Source organism: Oncorhynchus keta, unplaced genomic scaffold, assembly GCF_023373465.1.
Source record: "Oncorhynchus keta strain PuntledgeMale-10-30-2019 unplaced genomic scaffold, Oket_V2 Un_contig_26357_pilon_pilon, whole genome shotgun sequence".
Taxonomy (NCBI): domain Eukaryota; kingdom Metazoa; phylum Chordata; class Actinopteri; order Salmoniformes; family Salmonidae; genus Oncorhynchus; species Oncorhynchus keta.
The window spans coordinates 703-22500 of NW_026284925.1; the positions used below are offsets into that span (position 1 = coordinate 703).

The 21798-nt window shown below is 43.0% G+C and overlaps 1 protein-coding gene and 1 long non-coding RNA gene across 2 annotated transcripts in view; one reads left to right on the plus strand and one right to left on the minus strand.

Moving 5' to 3' along the window:
• Nucleotides 1–821: 821 nt before the first annotated feature.
• Nucleotides 822–1416, minus strand: LOC127922593 (uncharacterized). Its single transcript, XR_008111719.1, has 3 exons — nt 1307–1416; nt 1145–1275; nt 822–896 (listed from the first exon to the last, which is right to left on the minus strand). It is a non-coding gene; the product is annotated as an uncharacterized LOC127922593 (long non-coding RNA).
• A 383-nt stretch (nt 1417–1799) lies between these two features.
• The window catches only part of LOC127922590 (proline-rich protein 5-like), a 39815-nt gene continuing 19816 nt past the window's right edge, over nt 1800–21798 (plus strand). The window contains exons 1-4 of the mRNA XM_052506427.1: nt 1800–2175; nt 5111–5191; nt 14313–14361; nt 20331–20388. Coding sequence (XP_052362387.1) covers nt 2045–2175; nt 5111–5191; nt 14313–14361; nt 20331–20388 — 319 coding nt within the window. The 5' untranslated portion in view covers nt 1800–2044. The remainder of the gene's footprint in view (nt 2176–5110; nt 5192–14312; nt 14362–20330; nt 20389–21798) is intronic.

Sequence of the window (21798 nt, forward strand, 5' to 3'; positions counted from 1 at the left end):
CAGAGGAACAGGGTAGTGAGAGGAGGAGACCTCTCTAACACAGAGGAACAGGGCAGTGAGAGGAGGAGACCTCTCTAACACAGAGGAACAGGGTAGTGAGAGGAGGAGACCTCTCTAACACAGAGGAACAGGGTAGTGAGAGGAGGAGACCTCTCTAACACAGAGGTGCTTTGAGAGGAGGGGGAACAGACAAAGGTTAAGGAGAGTTTCCTGCCCCCTCTAGTTAGCTAATGTGTCTGTTATAGACAGGGGTGTGACTGCCTCCTGCCAATCAGCACAGACTGCCTCCCTGCCAATCAGAGACTGACTGCCTCTGCCAATCAGCGACAGACTGCCTCCCTGCCAATCAGAGACAGACTGCCTCCTGCCAATTTGCCAATAATTGCCAATCAGAAAGACTGGAAGTGTGCCTCCCTGCCAATCAGAGACTGGACTGTGCCAATCAGAGACTGTGCCTCCCTGCCAATCAGCGACAGACTGCCTCCTGCCAATCAGCGACAGACTGTGCCAATCAGAGACAGACTGCCTCCCTGCCAATCAGAGACAGTGTGCCAATCAGAGACAGACTGCCTCCTGCCAATCAGAGACAGTGCCTCCTCACAATCAGAGACAGACTGCCTCCTGCCAATCAGAGACAGACTGTGCCAATCAGAGACAGTGCTCCTCCTGTCAGAGACAGACTGCCTCCCTGTCAGAGACAGTGCCTCCCTGCCAATCAGAGACAGACTGCCTCCTGTGACTGCCTCCCTGCCAATCAGAGACAGACTGTGCCAATCAGCGACAGACTGCTTCTCTGCCAATCAGAGACAGTGCCCTCCCCGGCCAATCAGAGACAGACTGCCTCCCTGCCAATCAGAGACAGACTGCCTCCCTGCCAATCAGAGACAGACTGCCTCCTGCCAATCAGAGACAGAGGAATCAGAAACAGACTGGCCAATCAGAGGATGCCTCCTGCCAATCAGAGACAGAGCAGGAGACAGAGTTAATCAGAGACAGACAATCAGACAGGGTCTGCCAATCAGAGCAACTCCCTGCCAATCAGAGACAGACTGCCTCCCTGCCAATCAGAGACAGACTGCCTCCCTGCCAATCAGAGAGACAATCAGAGACAGCCAATCAGACAGACTGCCAATCAGAGACAGACCCTGCCAATCAGAGACAGACTGCCTCCCTGCCAATCAGAGACAGACTGCCTCCCTGCCAATCAGAGACAGACTGCCTCCCTGCCAATCAGAGACAGACTGCCTCCTGCCAATCAGAGACAGACTGCCTCCCCTGCCAATCAGACAGACAATCAGAGACAGACTGCCAATCAGAGACAGACTGCCTCCCTGCCAATCAGAGACAGACTGCCTCCCTGCCAATCAGAGACAGACTGCCTCCCTGCCAATCAGAGACAGACTGCCTCCCTGCCAATCAGAGACTGACTGCCTCCCTGCCAATCAGAGACAGACTGCCTCCCTGCCAATCAGACTGCCTCTCTGCCAATCAGACTGCCTGCCTCCCTGCCAATCAGAGACAGACTGCCAATCAGAGACAGACTGCCCTGCCAATCAGAGACCTGCCTCCCTGCCAATCAGAGACAGACTGCCTCCCTGCCAATCAGAGACAGACTGCCAATCCCTGCCAATCAGAGACAGACTGCCTCCCTGCCAATCAGAGACAGACTGCCTCCCTGCCAATCAGAGACAGACTGCCTCCTGCCAATCAGAGACAGACTGCCTCCCTGCCAATCAGAGACAGACTGCCTCACCAATCAGAGACAGACTGCGAAGAGACAGAGTGCAGAGAGAGAGAGAGAAAGGAGGAGAGGGAGGGGGAGAGAGAGATGTAAAGGAGTGTGGGGGTATACTGCATCTTGCTGGAGGGACGCCTCCTCTCTCTCTCTCTATTGCGTGCAACTTCTCCCTCTCTCTTCCTCTCCCTCTCTCTCTCTCTATCTCTCTGTGTAAGCGTAGTTCTTCCTGTAGTCTGATCCTGAGAGCACTGAGCTCTCTCTCTCTCTCTCTCTCTCTCTCTCTGTGTCTTGAGTTGTGTTCTGACCATGAGGACTCTCCATAGGTTGAAGTTGATGAGTTCCCCCAGCCTCAGTGACCTGGGGAAGAGTGACAAGGCAGCGTTGGAGGAGAGAGGGACACAGCAGAGAAAAGCTGGGGCTAACGCCACCTGGAACAGGTACTGTAGTCAAGACTATGTGTGTGTGTGTGTGTGTGTGTGTGTGTGTGTCTGTGTGTGTGTGTGTGTGTGTGTGTGTGTGTCACCCTGCTTTGTGTCAGTCAGTGAACAGGAGGTACTGTAGTCTAGACTCTGTGTGTGTGTGTGTGTGTGTGTGTGTGTGTGTGTGTGTGTTTTGTGTCAGTCAGTGAACAGGAGGAACTGTAGTCTAGACTCTGTGTGTGTGTGTGTGTGTGTGTGTGTGTGTGTGTGTGTGTGTGTGTGTGTGTGTGTGTGTGTGTGTGTGTGTGTGTGTGTGTGTGTGTGTGTGTGTGTGTGTCAGTCAGTGAACAGGAGGTACTGAACTTACTCCTTCCTTGTTGTGAAACTGCACTGACCGTTAGAAAGGACAAAGATGTGGTTGTTTGTCAGTCAGTCGTCTCTGTCTATGTCCCAGCTGTCCTGTCCTGTCCTCTGAGATCTACACAGCTCTGTCTGTCCCTGTCCTGTCCTCTGAGATCTACACAGCTCTGTCTATGTCCCTGTCCTGTCCTCTGGGATCTACACAGCCCTGTCTATGTCCCTGTCCTGTCCTCTGAGATCTACACAGCTCTGTCTATGTCCCTGTCCTGTCCTGTCCTCTGAGATCTACACAGCTCTGTCTATGTCCCTGTCCTGTCCTCTGAGATCTACACAGCTCTGTCTATGTCCCTGTCCTGTCCTCTGGGATCTACACAGCTCTGTCTATGTCCCTGTCCTGTCCTCTGAGATCTACACAGCTCTGTCTATGTCCCTGTCCTCTGATATCTACACAGCTCTGTCTATGTCCCTGTCCTGTCCTCTGAGATCTACACAGCTCTGTCTATATCCCTGTCCTGTCCTCTGAGATCTACACAGCTCTGTCTATATCCCTGTCCTGTCCTCTGAGATCTACACAGCTCTGTCTATGTCCCTGTCCTGTCCTCTGGGATCTACACAGCTCTGTCTATGTCCCTGTCCTGTCCTCTGAGATCTACACAGCTCTGTCTATGTCCCTGTCCTCTGAGATCTACACAGCTCTGTCTATGTCCCTGTCCTGTCCTCTGAGATCTACACAGCTCTGTCTATATCCCTGTCCTGTCCTCTGAGATCTACACAGCTCTGTCTATATCCCTGTCCTGTCCTCTGAGATCTACACAGCTCTGTCTATATCCCTGTCCTGTCCTCTGGGATCTACACGTCTCTCTCTGGGATTTCCTTGAGAATGTCACACTGAATAAGCATTACTGCCATTACTATTCCTAGTCTCATGAAGCCACTTCCCAAATCAGAAAGGTCATTCATTCCTCAGTGACTTACAGACTGTGTTGCAGACCTGGGATCAGTGTGGTTCGTGATGACCTCTATAGAACTGAGCAGATAACTATGAATAACTAACAAGACTTCTACTAGTCACGTCAGATATACTAGCACGTTTACAGCACATTTACAGCACATTTACAGCACGTTTACAGCACGTCTACAGCACGTTTACAGCACGTCTACAGCACGTTTACAGCACGTTTACAGCACGTTTACAGCACGTTTACAGCACGTCTACAGCACGTTTACAGCACGTCTACAGCACGTCTACAGCACGTCTACAGCACGTTTACAGCACGTTTACAGCACGTCTACAGCACGTTTACAGCACGTTTACAGCACGTTTACAGCACGTTTACAGCACGTTTACAGCACGTTTACAGCACGTCTACAGCACGTTTACAGCACGTTTACAGCACGACTACAGCACGTTTACAGCACGTTTACAGCACGTCTACAGCACGTTTACAGCACGTTTACAGCACGTTTACAGCACGTTTACAGCACGTCTACAGCACGTTTACAGCACGTCTACAGCACGTCTACAGCACGTTTACAGCACGTTTACAGCACGACTACAGCACGTTTACAGCACATTTACAGCACGTTTACAGCACGTTTACAGTACGTTTACAGCACGTTTACAGCACGTTTACAGCACGTTTACAGCACGTTTACAGTACATTTACAGCACATTTACAGCACGTTTACAGCACGTTTACAGCACGTTTACTACACACATTCAGTCTGACTCATTATTATAGCTATCTCCCTGCACCCGACCCGCCACAGGAGTCGCGATGAGACAAGGTTAGGGAGGGCCAAACCCTCTCTAACCCGGACGACGCTGGGCCAATTGTGCGCCGCCCCATGGGCCTCCCGGTCATGGCCCGGCTGCGACAGAACCTGGGTTCAAACCCAGAATCTCTAGTGGCACAGCTAGCACTGCGATGCAGTGCCTTAGACCACTGCGCCACTCGGGAGGCCTAGGTTATGGAAATGTTAGTTAATTTAATGTCATTATGTGTCAACCCCCAGCACCGTCACTAGACAGTATTGAGTTAATGGTTATGATGCTGTGGTTAATGAATCCTTGAGCATTGACTAAGGGTAGCGAACGCTAGATTGAAGGATGGATGGCTGTGTGGACAGATGGATGACTGGATGGACAGATGGATGGATGGCTATGTAGATGGATGGATGGATGGCTATGTGGATGATGGATGGCTGTGTGGATGGATGGCTATGTAGATGGATGGAAGGATGGCTATGTAGATGGATGGATGGATGGCTATGTGGATGATGGATGGAAGGATGGCTGTGTTTATGGATGGATGGCTAGATGGATGATGGATGGCTGTGTGGATGGATGGATTGCTGTGCTGATGGATGGATGGCTGTGGGTACGTGAATCTACTGTGTGAGTGATAATTGGACTGTACGTTCTGATCATCTCTCTATTGTTTATTTGTTTGCTGCAGCTGCTTTCTCCCCTGCTGTAGTCTAACATTGCCTCCCGTTGTGTGTGTGTGTGTGTGTGTGTGTGTGTGTGTGTGTGTGTGTGTGTGTGTGTGTGTGTGTGTGTGTGTGTGTGTGTGTGTGTGTGTTCCTGCAGCATCCACAATGCGGTGATAGCTGTGTTCCAGAGGAAAGACCTGGGAGAGAATGACCTCTACATCCTCAATGAGGGAGTCAGGTGACATACTGTATAACCTCTGACCTCTACCTATACACTTCTATTGCTCTCTGTCTCTCTCTCTATTTCCTCTCTCTCTGTCTCTCTCTCTTTTTCTCTCTCTGTTTCTTCTCGATCCCTGTCGCTCTCTCTGTTTTTCTCTCTGTTTTCTCTCTCTCTGTTTCTCTCTCTGTTTCTCTCTCTCTGTTTCTCTCTCTCTGTTTCTCTCTCTCTGTTTCTCTCGCTCTGTTTCTCTCTCTCTGTTTTCTCTCTCTGTCTCTCTCTCTCTGTTTCTCTCTCTCTCTTTTCTCTCTCTGTTTTCTCTCTCTGTTTCTCTCTCTCTGTTTCTCTCTTTCTCTCTGTTTCTCTCTCTCTGTTTTTCTCTCTCTCTGTTTCTCTCTCTCTGTTTCTCTCTCTCTGTTTCTCTCTCTCTTTTTCTCTGTCTCTCTGTTTCTCTCTCTCTGTTTCTCTGTCTCCCTGTTTCTCTTCTGTTCTCTCTCTGTTTCTCTCTCTCTGTTTCTCTGTTTCTCTCTCTCTGTTTCTCTCTCTGTTTCTCTCTCTCTGTTTTCTCTCTCTGTTGTTTCTCTCTCTGTTGCTCTCTCTCTGTTTTCTCTCTCTGTTTCTCTCTCTGTTTCTCTCTCTCTCTCTGTTTCTCTCTCTGTTTTCTCTCTGTTTCTCTCTCTCTTTTCTCTCTGTTTTCTCTCTCTGTTTTCTCTCTCTGTTTCTTCTCTCTGTTTCTCTTTCTCTCTGTTTCTCTTCTCTGTTTCTCTCTCTGTTTCTCTCTCTCTTTTCTCTCTGTTTCTCTCTCTGTTGCTTTCTGTTTTCTCTCTGTTTTCTCTCTCTGTTTCTCTCTCTGTTTTCTCTCTCTGTTTCTCTCTCTCTGTTTCTCTGTTTTTCTCTCTGTTTCTCTGTTTCTCTCTGTTTTCTCTGTTTCTCTCTGTTTCTCTCTCTGTTTCTCTCTCTCTTTTCTCTCTCTGTTTTCTCTCTCTGTTTTTCTCTGTTTCTCTCTCTCTGTTTCTCTCTGTTTCTCTCTGTTTCTGTTTCTCTCTCTCTGTTTCTCTCTCTCTGTTTCTCTTCTCTGTTTCTTTCTCTCTGTTTCTCTCTCTGCCTCTGCCAGTCACACACTTTCTCATCTCTCCTCACAACTCTAATAACCACAGCTGTAAGAATGACCCTGCTGTTAGTAAAACAACACAGTAGACAGAGTTTCACCTGTTTCACCTTCCTGGTAAACACAGTAGAAATGACCAGAAAGGGAGATCTGTGAAGAGTAAATTGAATAGCGTATTTCAACTGGTTTGACTTGGTGGTGGTGCTAGCTGGTGTTATCTTTATATATGCATGAGCAGCTCTTTGTACATCAGCCTCAGAGGATTCATTTTAACGGCCCAAAGCATTCTGCCTGGTTTTAACTGTAAATTGATATTGACTTGCCTTCCGTTTTGAGGTTGAAGGTGTAAATGTGAGAATGTGTTGCCAGGGTGGAATGGAAAACAGTCATACACCCACTCCCCACATATACACACAATAACAAGGCAAACCCACAAATACAAATGGCTGGTGTTCATGGAACCTGCCGAGTGTTTCAGTGCTCAGTAGAATTGCCACTCAGTGACATGTAGTGGGCCGTTTTAACCACCAGAACATGTTCCTAATGGTTGAATCGTTGAGTAAAAACTGTCTGTCTGTCTGTCTGTCTGTCTGGCCGTTTAGCCGTCTGTCCGTCTGTCCGTCTGTCCGTCTCCGGTCCGTCCGTCCGTCTGTCCTGTCTGGCCGTCCGTCCGTCCTGTCGTCTGTCCGTCCGTCTGTCTGTCTGAGCCTCAAACCATGTTAATATGTCTGTTAATATGTTCAAACATACAGACAAGCATAAAACAGTCAGACAGGCACGTAAGCACACACACACACGCATGCATTGCAAACAGACACACACACACACCCTTTACATTCACCCTGATGCGCGTGTAAGAGGCTGTTCCTTGCATTAGACATAGCCCAGGGTTATGGTTGGACTTCAGACTGTAAATGCCAGGATGTTGTCAATTCACCATAGTCTTATTACACATGACTCTCTGCTTCAACATAATGAGGCTGTTCCATTGCATGGCTTATTTCTCATCAGGCCCAATCCCGTGGAGTGCTGTGTGTGTGTGTGTGTGTGTGTGTGTGTGTGTGTGTGTGTGTGTGTGTGTGTGTGTGTGTGTGTGTGTGTGTGTGTGTGTGTGTGTGTGTGTGTGTGTGTGTGTGTGTGTGTGTGTTATATTTCTGAATGTAGTGTTTGTATTGGACACCACAATCTACAGACTTAATCAAACGTGATGGCTTGGGGACATGATGTCAGCCCTGCCGAATACTGGAGTATAAATGATTCAACTCAACAACAACAGACATTCTACTGTTTCCAGGATACGTACCACAGTGCTACAGTACTTAGACAGGCTTGTAATGGTGTGGACACAGCTCTCTCATTTCCTGAATCTGGAGCTACCTGACCGAACACAGTAACACACACAGCTCTCTCATTTCCTGAATCTGGAGCTACTTGACCGAACACAGTAACACACACAGCTCTCTCATTTCCTGAATCTGGAGCTACTTGACCGAACACAGTAACACACACAGCTCTCTCATTTCTTGAATCTGGAGCTACCTGACCGAACACAGTGACACACACAGCTCTCTCATTTCCTGAATCTGGAACTACCTGACCGAACACAGTAACACACACAGCCTGCTGTTTGACAGGTAGAACAAAGGGCAGTTTGGTTCTTTGACAAAGATCTTTGTCATCATGGCCAATTATCCCAATGATTTATAGTTTAGAAACTGATTCAATGTGTTGCATTCAACTGCTGTTTAATCGAGGGAAATAAAGTACTAAGTCTCTGACTCTATACCCTGTCTTCCAGTTAGCTGAGTAACTAGGCTGTTGGACATGACTCTATACCCTGTCTTCCAGTCAGCTGAGTAACTAGGCTGTTGGGCATGACTCTATACCCTGTCTTCCAGTCAGCTGAGTAACTAGGCTGTTGGACATGACTCTATACCCTGTCTTCCAGTCAGCTGAGTAACTAGGCTGTTGGACATGACTCTATACTCTGTCTTCCAGTCAGCTGAGTAACTAGGCTGTTGGACATGACTCTATACCCTGTCTTCCAGTCAGCTGAGTAACTAGGCTGTTGGACATGACTCTATACCCTGTCTTCCAGTCAGCTGAGTAACTAGGCTGTTGGGCATGACTCTATACTCTGTCTTCCAGTCAGCTGAGTAACTAGGCTGTTGGACATGACTCTATACCCTGTCTTCCAGTCAGCTGAGTAACTAGGCTGTTGGACATGACTCTATACCCTGTCTTCCAGTTAGCTGAGTAACTAGGCTGTTGGACATGACTCTATACCCTGTCTTCCAGTCAGCTGAGTAACTAGGCTGTTGGACATGACTCTATACCCTGTCTTCCAGTTAGCTGAGTAACTAGGCTGTTGGACATGACTCTATATCCTGTCTTCCAGTTAGCTGAGTAACTAGGCTGTTGGACATGACTCTATACTCTGTCTTCCAGTCAGCTGAGTAACTAGGCTGTTGGACATGACTCTATACTCTGTCTTCAGTCAGCTGAGTAACTAGGCTGTTGGACATGACTCTATACCCTGTCTTCCAGTTAGCTGAGTAACTAGGCTGTTGGACATGACTCTATACTCTGTCTTCCAGTTAGCTGAGTAACTAGGCTGTTGGACATGACTCTATACCCTGTCTTCCAGTCAGCTGAGTAACTAGGCTGTTGGACATGACTCTATACCCTGTCTTCCAGTCAGCTGAGTAACTAGGCTGTTGGACATGACTCTATACCCTGTCTTCCAGTCAGCTGAGTAACTAGGCTGTTGGACATGACTCTATACCCTGTCTTCCAGTCAGCTGAGTAACTAGGCTGTTGGACATGACTCTATACCCTGTCTTCCAGTCAGCTGAGTAACTAGGCTGTTGGACATGACTCTATACCCTGTCTTCCAGTCAGCTGAGTAACTAGGCTGTTGGACATGACTCTATACCCTGTCTTCCAGTCAGCTGAGTAACTCGGCTGTTGGACATGACTCTATACCTTGTCTTCCAGTCAGCTGAGTAACTAGGCTGTTGGACATGACTCTATACTCTGTCTTCCAGTCAGCTGAGTAACTAGGCTGTTGGACATGACTCTATACCCTGTCTTCCAGTCAGCTGAGTAACTAGGCTGTTGGACATGACTCTATACCCTGTCTTCCAGTCAGCTGAGTAACTAGGCTGTTGGACATGACTCTATACCCTGTCTTCCAGTCAGCTGAGTAACTAGGCTGTTGGACATGACTCTATACCCTGTCTTCCAGTCAGCTGAGTAACTAGGCTGTTGGACATGACTCTATACCCTGTCTTCCAGTCAGCTGAGTAACTAGGCTGTTGGACATGACTCTATACCCTGTCTTCCAGTCAGCTGATTAACTAGGCTGTTGGACATGACTCTATACCCTGTCTTCCAGTCAGCTGAGTAACTAGGCTGTTGGACATGACTCTATACCCTGTCTTCCAGTCAGTTGAGTAAATAGGCTGTTGGACATGACTCTATACCTTGTCTTCCAGTCAGCTGATTAACTAGGCTGTTGGACATGACTCTATACTCTGTCTTCCAGTCAGCTGAGTAACTAGGCTGTTGGACATGACTCTATACCCTGTCTTCCAGTCAGCTGAGTAACTAGGCTTTTGGACATGACTCTATACCCTGTCTTCCAGTCAGCTGAGTAACTAGGCTGTTGGACATGACTCTATACCCTGTCTTCCAGTCAGCTGAGTAACTAGGCTGTTGGACATGACTCTATACCCTGTCTTCCAGTCAGCTGAGTAACTAGGCTGTTGGACATGACTCTATACCCTGTCTTCCAGTCAGCTGAGTAACTAGGCTGTTGGACATGACTCTATACCCTGTCTTCCAGTCAGCTGAGTAACTAGGCTGTTGGACATGACTCTATACTCTGTCTTCCAGTCAGCTGAGTAACTAGGCTGTTGGACATGACTCTATACCCTGTCTTCCAGTCAGCTGAGTAACTAGGCTGTTGGACATGACTCTATACCCTGTCTTCCAGTTAGCTGAGTAACTAGGCTGTTGGACATGACTCTACACCCTGTCTTCCAGTCAGCTGAGTAACTAGGCTGTTGGACATGACTCTATACCCTGTCTTCCAGTCAGCTGAGTAACTAGGCTGTTGGACATGACTCTATACCCTATCTTCCAGTCAGCTGAGTAACTAGGCTGTTGGACATGACTCTATACTCTGTCTTCCAGTCAGTTGAGTAACTAGGCTGTTGGACATGACTCTATACCCTATCTTCCAGTCAGCTGAGTAACTAGGCTGTTGGACATGACTCTATACCCTGTCTTCCAGTCAGCTGAGTAACTAGGCTGTTGGACATGACTCTATACTCTGTCTTCCAGTCATCTGAGTAACTAGGCTGTTGGACATGACTCTATACGCTGTCTTCCAGTCAGATTATAAACTCTGTCAGTCCGTTGCTGCTGTACAAGACATGATGGGTCATTTCCTGTGTGGTTATGAGGAGCCCTGTGACCTTCTCGTTACTGGATGTGAAAAAGGAAGTACCTGTCTTACTCTCCAGTCTTCCACAGGACAGTGGTGTAAAAATACTTTAAAGTACTACTTATGTCATTTTTGAGGTATCTGTACTTTACTATTTATATTCATGACAACTTTTACTTCACTACATTCCTAAAGCAAATAATGTACTTTTTACTCCATACATTTTCCCTGACACCCAAAATTACTCGTTACATTTTGAATGCTTAGCAGGACAGGAACATGGTCCAATTCACACACTTATCAAGAGAACATCCCTGGTCCTCCCTGGTCCTCCCTGGTCCTCCCTGGTCCTCCCTGGTCCTCCCTACTGCCTCTGATCTGGAGGACTCAATAAACACACATGCTTCATTTGTAAATGATGTCTGAGTGTTGGAGTGTGCACCTGGCTATCTGTACATTTAAAATAATAATAATAATAATAATGGTGCTGTCTGGTTTGCTTAATATCAGGGATTTGAAATGATTTATACTTTTACTTTTGATAAAAAACAAATACAAATACTTGTAGACTTTTACTCATGTTGTTTATTTTACCTTTATTTAACCAGGCAAGTCAGTTAAGAACAAATTCTTATTTTGAATGACGGCCTAGGAACAGTGGGTTAACTGCCTGTTCAGGGGCAGAACGACAGATTTGTACCTTGTCAGCTCGGGGGTTTGAACTTGAAACCTTCCAGTTACTAGTCCAACGCTTTAACCACTAAGCTACCCTGCCGCCCCACTAGGCTACCCTGCCGCCCCACTAGGCTACCCTGCCGCCCCACTAGGCTACCCTGCCGCCCCACTAGGCTACCCTGCCGCCCCACTAGGCTACCCCGCCGCCCCACTAGGCTACCCCGCCGCCCCACTAGGCTACCCCGCCGCCCCACTAGGCTACCCCGCCGCCCCACTAGGCTACCCCGCCGCCCCACTAGGCTACCCCGCCTCCCCACTAGGCTACCCCGCCGCCCCCCCACTAGGCTACCCCGCCGCCCCACTAGGCTACCCCGCAGCCCCACTAGGCTACCCAGCTGCCCCACTAGGCTACCCCGCTGCCCCACTAGGCTACCCCGCTGCCCCACTAGGCTACCCCGCAGCCCCACTAGGCTACCCCGCCGCCCCACTAGGCTACCCCGCCGCCCCACTAGGCTACCCCGCCGCCCCACTAGGCTACCCCGCCGCCCCACTAGGCTACCCCGCCGCCCCACTAGGCTACCCTGCCGCCCCACTAGGCTACCCTGCCGCCCCACTAGGCTACCCTGCCGCCCCACTAGGCTACCCTGCCGCCCCACTAGGCTACCCTGCTGCCCCACTAGGCTACCCTGTAGTATTTTACTGGGTGAATTTCACTTTTACTTGAGTCATTTTCTAATAAGATATCTTTACCTTTACTCCAGTATGATAATTAGGTACTTTTTCCACCACTGCCAGAGGACCTGTTTAGGAATCTACACTGAGTGGACAAAACATTAAGAACACTTCCCTAATATTGCATTGCACCCCCTTTTGCCCTCAGCATTCAAATCATTGGATCATGGACTCTACAAGGTGTCGAAAGCGTTCCACAGGGAGGCTGGCCCATGTTGACTCCAATGCTTCCCACAGCTGTGTCACTAGAAACTGAAGGAGTGTGACACAAAACCGGTGCTCCTGGCACCTACTACCAGACCCCGTTCAAAGGCACTTAAATCTTTTGTCTTGCCCATTCACCCTCTGAATGACACACACAATCCATGTCTCAAGGCTTAAACTCCCTCCTTTAACCCGTCTCCTCCCCTTCATCTACACTGATTGAAGTGAATTTAACAAGTGACGTCAATAAGGGATCATATCTTTCACCTGGATTCACCTGGTCAGTCTGTCATGCAAAGAGCAGATGTTCTTAATGTTTTGTAAACTCAGTGTGTAGATATGCCTTGGCTTTGACCAATACCTCCTCCATTTCCCTAACTTTTAATAAGTCGGGTACCACACAGTGTTCATAGAGTACCACACAGTGTTCATAGAGTACCACACAGTGTTCATAGAGTACCACACAGTGTTCATAGAGCAAGTAAGGTGTTGGTGTTGTCACTGGGCTGAGCGAGTGGGCTTAGGGGTGGGAAAGGGCACAGAGGGCTTAGGGGTGGGAAAGGGCACAGAGGAGTGACATGTGGGTTTAGGGGTGGGAAAGGGCACAGAGGAGTGACATGTGGGTTTAGGGGTGGGAAAGGGCACAGAGGAGTGACATGTGGGTTTAGGGGTGGGAAAGGGCACAGAGGAGTGACATGTGGGTTTAGGGGTGGGAAAGGGCACAGAGGAGTGACATGTGGGTTTAGGGGTGGGAAAGGGCACAGAGGAGTGACATGTGGGCTTAGGGGTGGGAAAGGGCACAGAGGAGTGACATGTGGGTTTAGGGGTGGGAAAGGGCACAGAGGAGTGACATGTGGGTTTAGGGGTGGGAAAGGGCACAGAGGAGTGACATGTGGGAAAGGGCACAGAGGAGTGACATGTGGGTTTAGGGGTGGGAAAGGGCACAGAGGAGTGACATGTGGGTTTAGGGGTGGGAAAGGGCACAGAGGAGTGACATGTGGGTTTAGGGGTGGGAAAGGGCACAGAGGAGTGACATGTGGGTTTAGGGGTGGGAAAGGGCACAGAGGAGTGACATGTGGTGGCATGAGGGTGAGAAGGGTGAGGGAAGAGAGGTAGTGAGAAGGGTGAGGGAAGAGAGGCAGTGAGAAGGGTGAGGAAAGAGAGGCAGTGAGAAGGGTGAGGAAAGAGAGGCAGTGAGAAGGGTGAGGGAAGAGAGGCAGTGAGAAGGGTGAGGAAAGAGAGGCAGTGAGAAGGGTGAGGAAAGAGAGGCAGTGAGAAGGGTGAGGAAAGAGAGGCAGTGAGAAGGGTGAGGAAAGAGAGGCAGTGAGAAGGGTGGGGGAAGAGAGGCAGTGAGAAGGGTGAGGAAAGAGAGGCAGTGAGAAAGGTGAGGAAAGAGAGAGAGGCAGTGAGAAGGGTGAGGGAAGAGAGAGAGGCAGTGAGAAGGGTGAGGAAAGAGAGGCAGTGAGAAGGGTGAGGAAATAGAGGCAGTGAGAAGGGTGAGGAAAGAGAGGCAGTGAGAAGGGTGGGGGAAGAGAGAGAGGCAGTGAGAAGGGTGAGGAAAGAGAGAGAGGCAGTGAGAAGGGTGAGGAAAGAGAGAGGCAGTGAGAAGGGTGAGGGAAGAGAGAGAGGCAGTGAGAAGGGTGATGGAAGAGAGAGAGGCAGCGAGAAGGGTGAGGGAAGAGAGAGAGGCAGTGAGAAGGGTGAGGAAAGAGAGGCAGTGAGAAGGGTGAGGGAAGAGAGGCAGTGAGAAGGGTGAGGAAAGAGAGGCAGTGAGAAGGGTGAGGAAAGAGAGAGGCAGTGAGAAGGGTGAGGAAATAGAGGCAGTGAGAAGGGTGAGGAAAGAGAGGCAGTGAGAAGGGTGAGGAAGGTGTTGAGAGAGAAGGAGACGGGAACAATGTGGCATAGTGTGTCTAGCCTCTACTTCTGTGTGTCCACCCAGTTCAGAATGTTAAACTGCTGTTTTCTTCTAGGCAACTACTGAAGACAGAGCTGGGCTCTTTCTTCACCGAATACCTCCAGGTAAGAGACTGTCTCTCTGCACCTCAGCACTGATATTAATTAACGTTACTCTGATATTAACGTTACTCTGATATTACTAACATTACTCCGCTATTAACATTACTCTGATATTAACATTACTCTGATATTAACATTACTCTGGTATTAACATTACTCTGATATTAACATTACTCTGGTATTAACATTACTCTGATATTACCAACATTACTCTGATACTACTAACATTACTCAGATATTAACATTACTCTGATATTACTAGCATTACTCTGATATTACTAACATTACTCTGATATTAACGTTACTCTGATATTACTAACATTACTCTGATATTAACATTGCTCTGATATTACTAACATTACTCTGATATTACTAACATTACTCCGATATTAACATTACTCTGATATTACTAACATTACTCCGATATTAACATTACTCTGGTATTACTAACATTACTCTGATATTAACATTACTATGATATTACTAACATTACTCTGATATTACTAACATTACTCCGATATTAACATTACTCCGATATTAACATTACTCTGATATTACTAACATTACTCTGATATTACTAACATTACTCTGGTATTACTAACATTACTCTGATATTAACATTACTCTGATATTACTAACATTACTCTGATATTACTAACATTACTCTGATATTACTAACATTACTCTGGTATTACTAACATTACTCTGATATTAACATTACTATGATATTACTAACATTACTCTGATATTACTAACATTACTCCGATATTAACATTGCTCTGATATTACTAACATTACTCTGGTATTACTAACATTACTCTGATATTACTAACATTACTCCGATATTACTAATGTTACACCGATATTACTAACATTAATGTAAATGTAATATTACTAACATTACTCCGATATTAACATTACTCCGATATTAACATTACTCTGGTATTACTAACATTACTCTGATATTACTAACATTACTCTGATGTTAACATCACTCCGATATTACTAACATTACTCTGATATTACCAACATTACTCTGATATTACTAACATTACTCTGACATTACTCTGATATTACCAACATTACTCTGATATTACTAACATTACTCTGGTATTACTACCATTACTCTGATATTACTAACATTGCTCTGGTGTTACTGACATTACTCTGATATTACTAACATTACTCTGATATTACTAACATTACTCTGATATTACTAACATTGCTCTGGTGTTACTGACATTACTCTGATATTAATACCATTACTCTGATATTACTAACATTACTCTGATATTACCGGTACTCTGATATTACTAACATTACTCCGATATTACTAATGTTACACCGATATTACTAACATTACTCTGATGTTACCAACATTACTCTGATATTACTAACATTACTCTGATACTACTAACATTACTCTGATACTACTAACATTACTCAGATATTACCAACATTACTCTGATATTACTAACATTACTCTGATATTACCAACATTACTCTGATATTACCAACATTACTCTGATATTACCAACATTACTCTGATACTACTAACATTACTCTGATACTACTAACATTACTCAGATATTAACATTACTCTGATATTACTAACATTACTCTGATGTTAACATCACTCCGATATTACTAACATTACTCTGATATTACCAACATTACTCTGATATTACTAACATTACTCTGATATTACTAACATTACTCTGATGTTAACATTACTCTGGTATTACTACCATTACTCTGATATTACTAACATTACTCTGATATTACTAACATTACTCTGATGTTAACATTACTCTGGTATTACTACCATTACTCTGATATTACTAACATTACTCTGATATTACCAACATTACTCAAATGTTGGCGTTACTCTGATATCACCACCATTACTCTGATATTACTAACATTACTCTGATGTTAACATTACTCTGATGTTAACATTACTCTGGTATTACTACCATTACTCTGATATTACCAACATTACTCTGATATTACCAACATTACTCTGATATTACTAACATTACTCTGATATTACTAACATTACTCTGATATTACTAACATTACTCTGATATTACTAACATTACTCTGATATTACCAACATTACTCTGATATTACCAACATTACTCTGATATTACTAACATTACTCAGATATTAACATTACTCTGGTATTACTACCATTACTCTGATATTACGAACATTACTCTGATATTACTACCATTACTCTGATATTACTAACATTACTCTGATATTACCAACATTACTCAAATGTTGGCGTTACTCTGATATCACCACCATTACTCTGATATTACTAACATTACTCTGATGTTAACATTACTCTGATGTTAACATTACTCTGGTATTACTACCATTACTCTGATATTACCAACATTACTCTGATATTACCAACATTACTCTGATATTACTAACATTACTCTGATATTACTAACATTACTCTGATATTACTAACATTACTCTGATATTACTAACATTACTCTGATATTACTAACATTACTCTGATATTACCAACATTACTCTGATATTACTAACATTACTCTGATATTACTAACATTACTCTGATATTACTAACATTACTCTGGTATTACTACCATTACTCTGATATTACTAACATTACTCTGATATTACGAACATTACTCTGATATTACGAACATTACTCTGATATTACTAACATTACTCTGATATTACCAACATTACTCAAATGTTGGCGTTACTCTGATATTACCAACATTACTCTGATATTACCAACATTACTCTTATTATTATTATTATTACTCTGATATTACCAACATTACTCTGATATTGTCATTACTTGGGTATTACCAACATTACTGTGATATTCCTAACATTACTCTGATATTACCATTACTCTGTTATTACTAACACTACTTTGATATTACTAACATTACTCCAGCATTACCAACATTAATCTGATATTACTAACATTACTCAGATATTACTACTATTACTCTGTTATTACTAACATTGCTTTGACATTACTGACATTACTCTGATATTATTAACATTACTCCGCTATTAACATTACTCTGATATTAACATTACTCTGATATTAACATTACTCTGGTATTAACATTACTCTGGTATTAACATTACTCTGATATTAACATTACTCTGGTATTAACATTACTCTGATATTACCAACATTACTCTGATACTACTAACATTACTCAGATATTAACATTACTCTGATATTACTAGCATTACTCTGATATTACTAACATTACTCTGATATTAACGTTACTCTGATATTACTAACATTACTCTGATATTAACATTGCTCTGATATTACTAACATTACTCTGATATTACTAACATTACTCCGATATTAACATTACTCTGATATTACTAACATTACTCCGATATTAACATTACTCTGGTATTACTAACATTACTCTGATATTAACATTACTATGATATTACTAACATTACTCTGATATTACTAACATTACTCCGATATTAACATTACTCCGATATTAACATTACTCTGATATTACTAACATTACTCTGATATTACTAACATTACTCTGATATTAACATTACTCTGATATTACTAACATTACTCTGATATTACTAACATTACTCTGATATTACTAACATTACTCTGGTATTACTAACATTACTCTGATATTAACATTACTATGATATTACTAACATTACTCTGATATTACTAACATTACTCTGATATTACTAACATTACTCCGATATTAACATTGCTCTGATATTACTAACATTACTCTGATATTACTAACATTACTCTGATATTACTAACATTACTCCGATATTACTAATGTTACACCGATATTACTAACATTAATGTAAATGTAATATTACTAACATTACTCCGATATTAACATTACTCCGATATTAACATTACTCTGGTATTACTAACATTACTCTGATATTACCAACATTACTCTGATATTACTAACATTACTCTGACATTACTCTGATATTACCAACATTACTCTGATATTACTCTGGTATTACTACCATTACTCTGATATTACTAACATTGCTCTGGTGTTACTGACATTACTCTGATATTACTAACATTACTCTGATATTACTAACATTACTCTGATATTACTAACATTGCTCTGGTGTTACTGACATTACTCTGATATTAATACCATTACTCTGATATTACTAACATTACTCTGATATTACCGGTACTCTGATATTACTAACATTACTCCGATATTACTAATGTTACACCGATATTACTAACATTACTCTGATGTTACCAACATTACTCTGATATTACTAACATTACTCTGATACTACTAACATTACTCTGATACTACTAACATTACTCTGATACTACTAACATTACTCAGATATTACCAACATTACTCTGATATTACTAACATTACTCTGATATTACCAACATTACTCTGATATTACCAACATTACTCTGATATTACCAACATTACTCTGATACTACTAACATTACTCTGATACTACTAACATTACTCAGATATTAACATTACTCTGATATTACTAACATTACTCTGATGTTAACATCACTCCGATATTACTAACATTACTCTGATATTACCAACATTACTCTGATATTACTAACATTACTCTGATATTACTAACATTACTCTGATATTACTAACATTACTCTGATGTTAACATTACTCTGGTATTACTACCATTACTCTGATATTACTAACATTACTCTGATATTACTAACATTACTCTGATGTTAACATTACTCTGGTATTACTACCATTACTCTGATATTACTAACATTACTCTGATATTACCAACATTACTCAAATGTTGGCGTTACTCTGATATCACCACCATTACTCTGATATTACTAACATTACTCTGATGTTAACATTACTCTGATGTTAACATTACTCTGGTATTACTACCATTACTCTGATATTACCAACATTACTCTGATATTACCAACATTACTCTGATATTACTAACATTACTCTGATATTACTAACATTACTCTGATATTACTAACATTACTCTGATATTACTAACATTACTCTGATGTTAACATCACTCCGATATTACTAACATTACTCTGATATTACCAACATTACTCTGATATTACTAACATTACTCAGATATTAACATTACTCTGGTATTACTACCATTACTCTGATATTACTAACATTACTCTGATATTACGAACATTACTCTGATATTACGAACATTACTCTGATATTACTAACATTACTCTGACATTACCAACATTACTCAAATGTTGGCGTTACTCTGATATTACCAACATTACTCTTATTATTATTATTATTACTCTGATATTACCAACATTACTCTGATATTGTCATTACTTGGGTATTCCTAACATTACTCTGATATTACCATTACTCTGTTATTACTAACACTACTTTGATATTACTAACATTACTCCAGCATTACCAACATTAATCTGATATTACTAACATTACTCAGATATTACTACTATTACTCTGTTATTACTAACATTGCTTTGACATTACTGACATTACTCTGATATTATTAACATTACTCTGATATTAACATTACTCTGGTATTACTACCATTACTCTGATATTATTAACATTACTCTGATATTAACATTACTCTGGTATTACTAACATTACTCTGATATTACTACTATTACTCTGTTATTACTAACATTGCTTTGACATTACTGACATTACTCTGATATTATTAACATTACTCTGATATTAACATTACTCTGGTATTACTACCATTACTCTGATATTATTAACATTGCTCTGATATTACTAACATTACTCTGATATTCCTACATTACTCTGATATTACTAACCACACTCTGATATTACCAACATTACTCTGATATTACTAACATTACTCTTAATATATATATTTTTTAAAGTCCTGGTCGTAGAATGTGAATCCTTGTTTTCTTTCCTCCGCTGCAGAATCAGCTGCTGACAAAGGGAATGGTGATACTGAGGGACAAAATGCGTTTCTATGAAGGTATGAATCATATTACTGTAACGGCGTTCTTCGTTTGTTGAAAGAGAGTCGGACCGAAATGCAGCGTGGTGGTTACTCATGTCTTTAATAAAAAAACGACGATACATGAAATAACTTATAGATACAAAAACAACAAACGGAACGTGAAACCTATTACAGCCTATCTGGTGAAACTACACAGAGACAGGACCAATCACCCACGAAATACAAAGCGAAACCCAGGCTCAATCAGAATCACCTGACTCTGATTGAGAACCGCCTCAGGCAGCCAACCTATGCTACACCCCTACTCAGCCGCAATCCCAATACCTACAAAACCCCCAATACGAAACACAACATAAACCCATGTCACACCCTGGCCTGACCAAATATATAACAAAAACACAAAACACTATGACCAAGGCGTGACAATTACTTACTAATACAATAAAGATGTAGTACTGTTTGAAGTACTGTTGTAGTACTGTCATAGTACTGTTTGAAGTACTGTTGTAGTACTGTTTGAAGTACGGTTTGAAGTGATGTTTGAAGTACTGTTGTAGTACTGTTTGAAGTACTGTCGTAGTACTGTCGTAGTACTGTTTGAAGTACTGTCGTAGTACTGTTTGAAGTACTGTCGTAGTACTGTTTGAAGTACTGTCATAGTACTGTTTGAAGTACTGTCGTAGTACTGTTTGAAGTGCTGTCGTAGTACTGTTTGAAGTACTGTCGTAGTACTGTTTGAAGTACTGTTGTAGTACTGTTTGAAGTACAGTTTGAAGTGATGTTTGAAGTACTGTTGTAGTACTGTTTGAAGTACTGTCATAGCATTGCTTGAAGTACTGTCATAGTACTGTTTGAAGTACTGTTGTAGTACTGTTTGAAGTACTGTTTGAAGTACTGTTGTAGTACTGTTGTAGTACTGTTTGAAGTACTGTTGTAGTACTGTTAGGAAGTACTGTTGTAGTACTGTTTGAAGTACTGTTGTAGTACTGTTTGAAGTACTGTTGTAGTACTGTTTGAAGTACTGGTTGGTCATAATGTAGCCTAATGTGTCCCGTTATCGTCTCTGTTGAGGTATTGTCAAGTGGTGAAGATGCTCAAACCACCTGACCCTGACATCAAGTACACAGCTTATTTCTGCTGAAGTGCTATTGTCATGGCGACCAGACAGGAAGTGTTACTAACGTCACAGACCTCAGACCACAACCAGATGGGAGATTTGACATTGTTGAAGAAGTTGAACCAGGCCTCGTCCCTCACCCTCCTATCCTCCCTCCCTTTACTGCCTCTCTTCGGTTCCTCGTCTGGTGTCAGTCAGCTTCTTACAATAGAACCCTTTCAAAATGACTTGTCCTCTTCAGATGGTTGAACCCAGTAGCCCTCTGCTCTAGCCGTGACCCAGCCGTCCCCACCACTGTGACCCAGCCG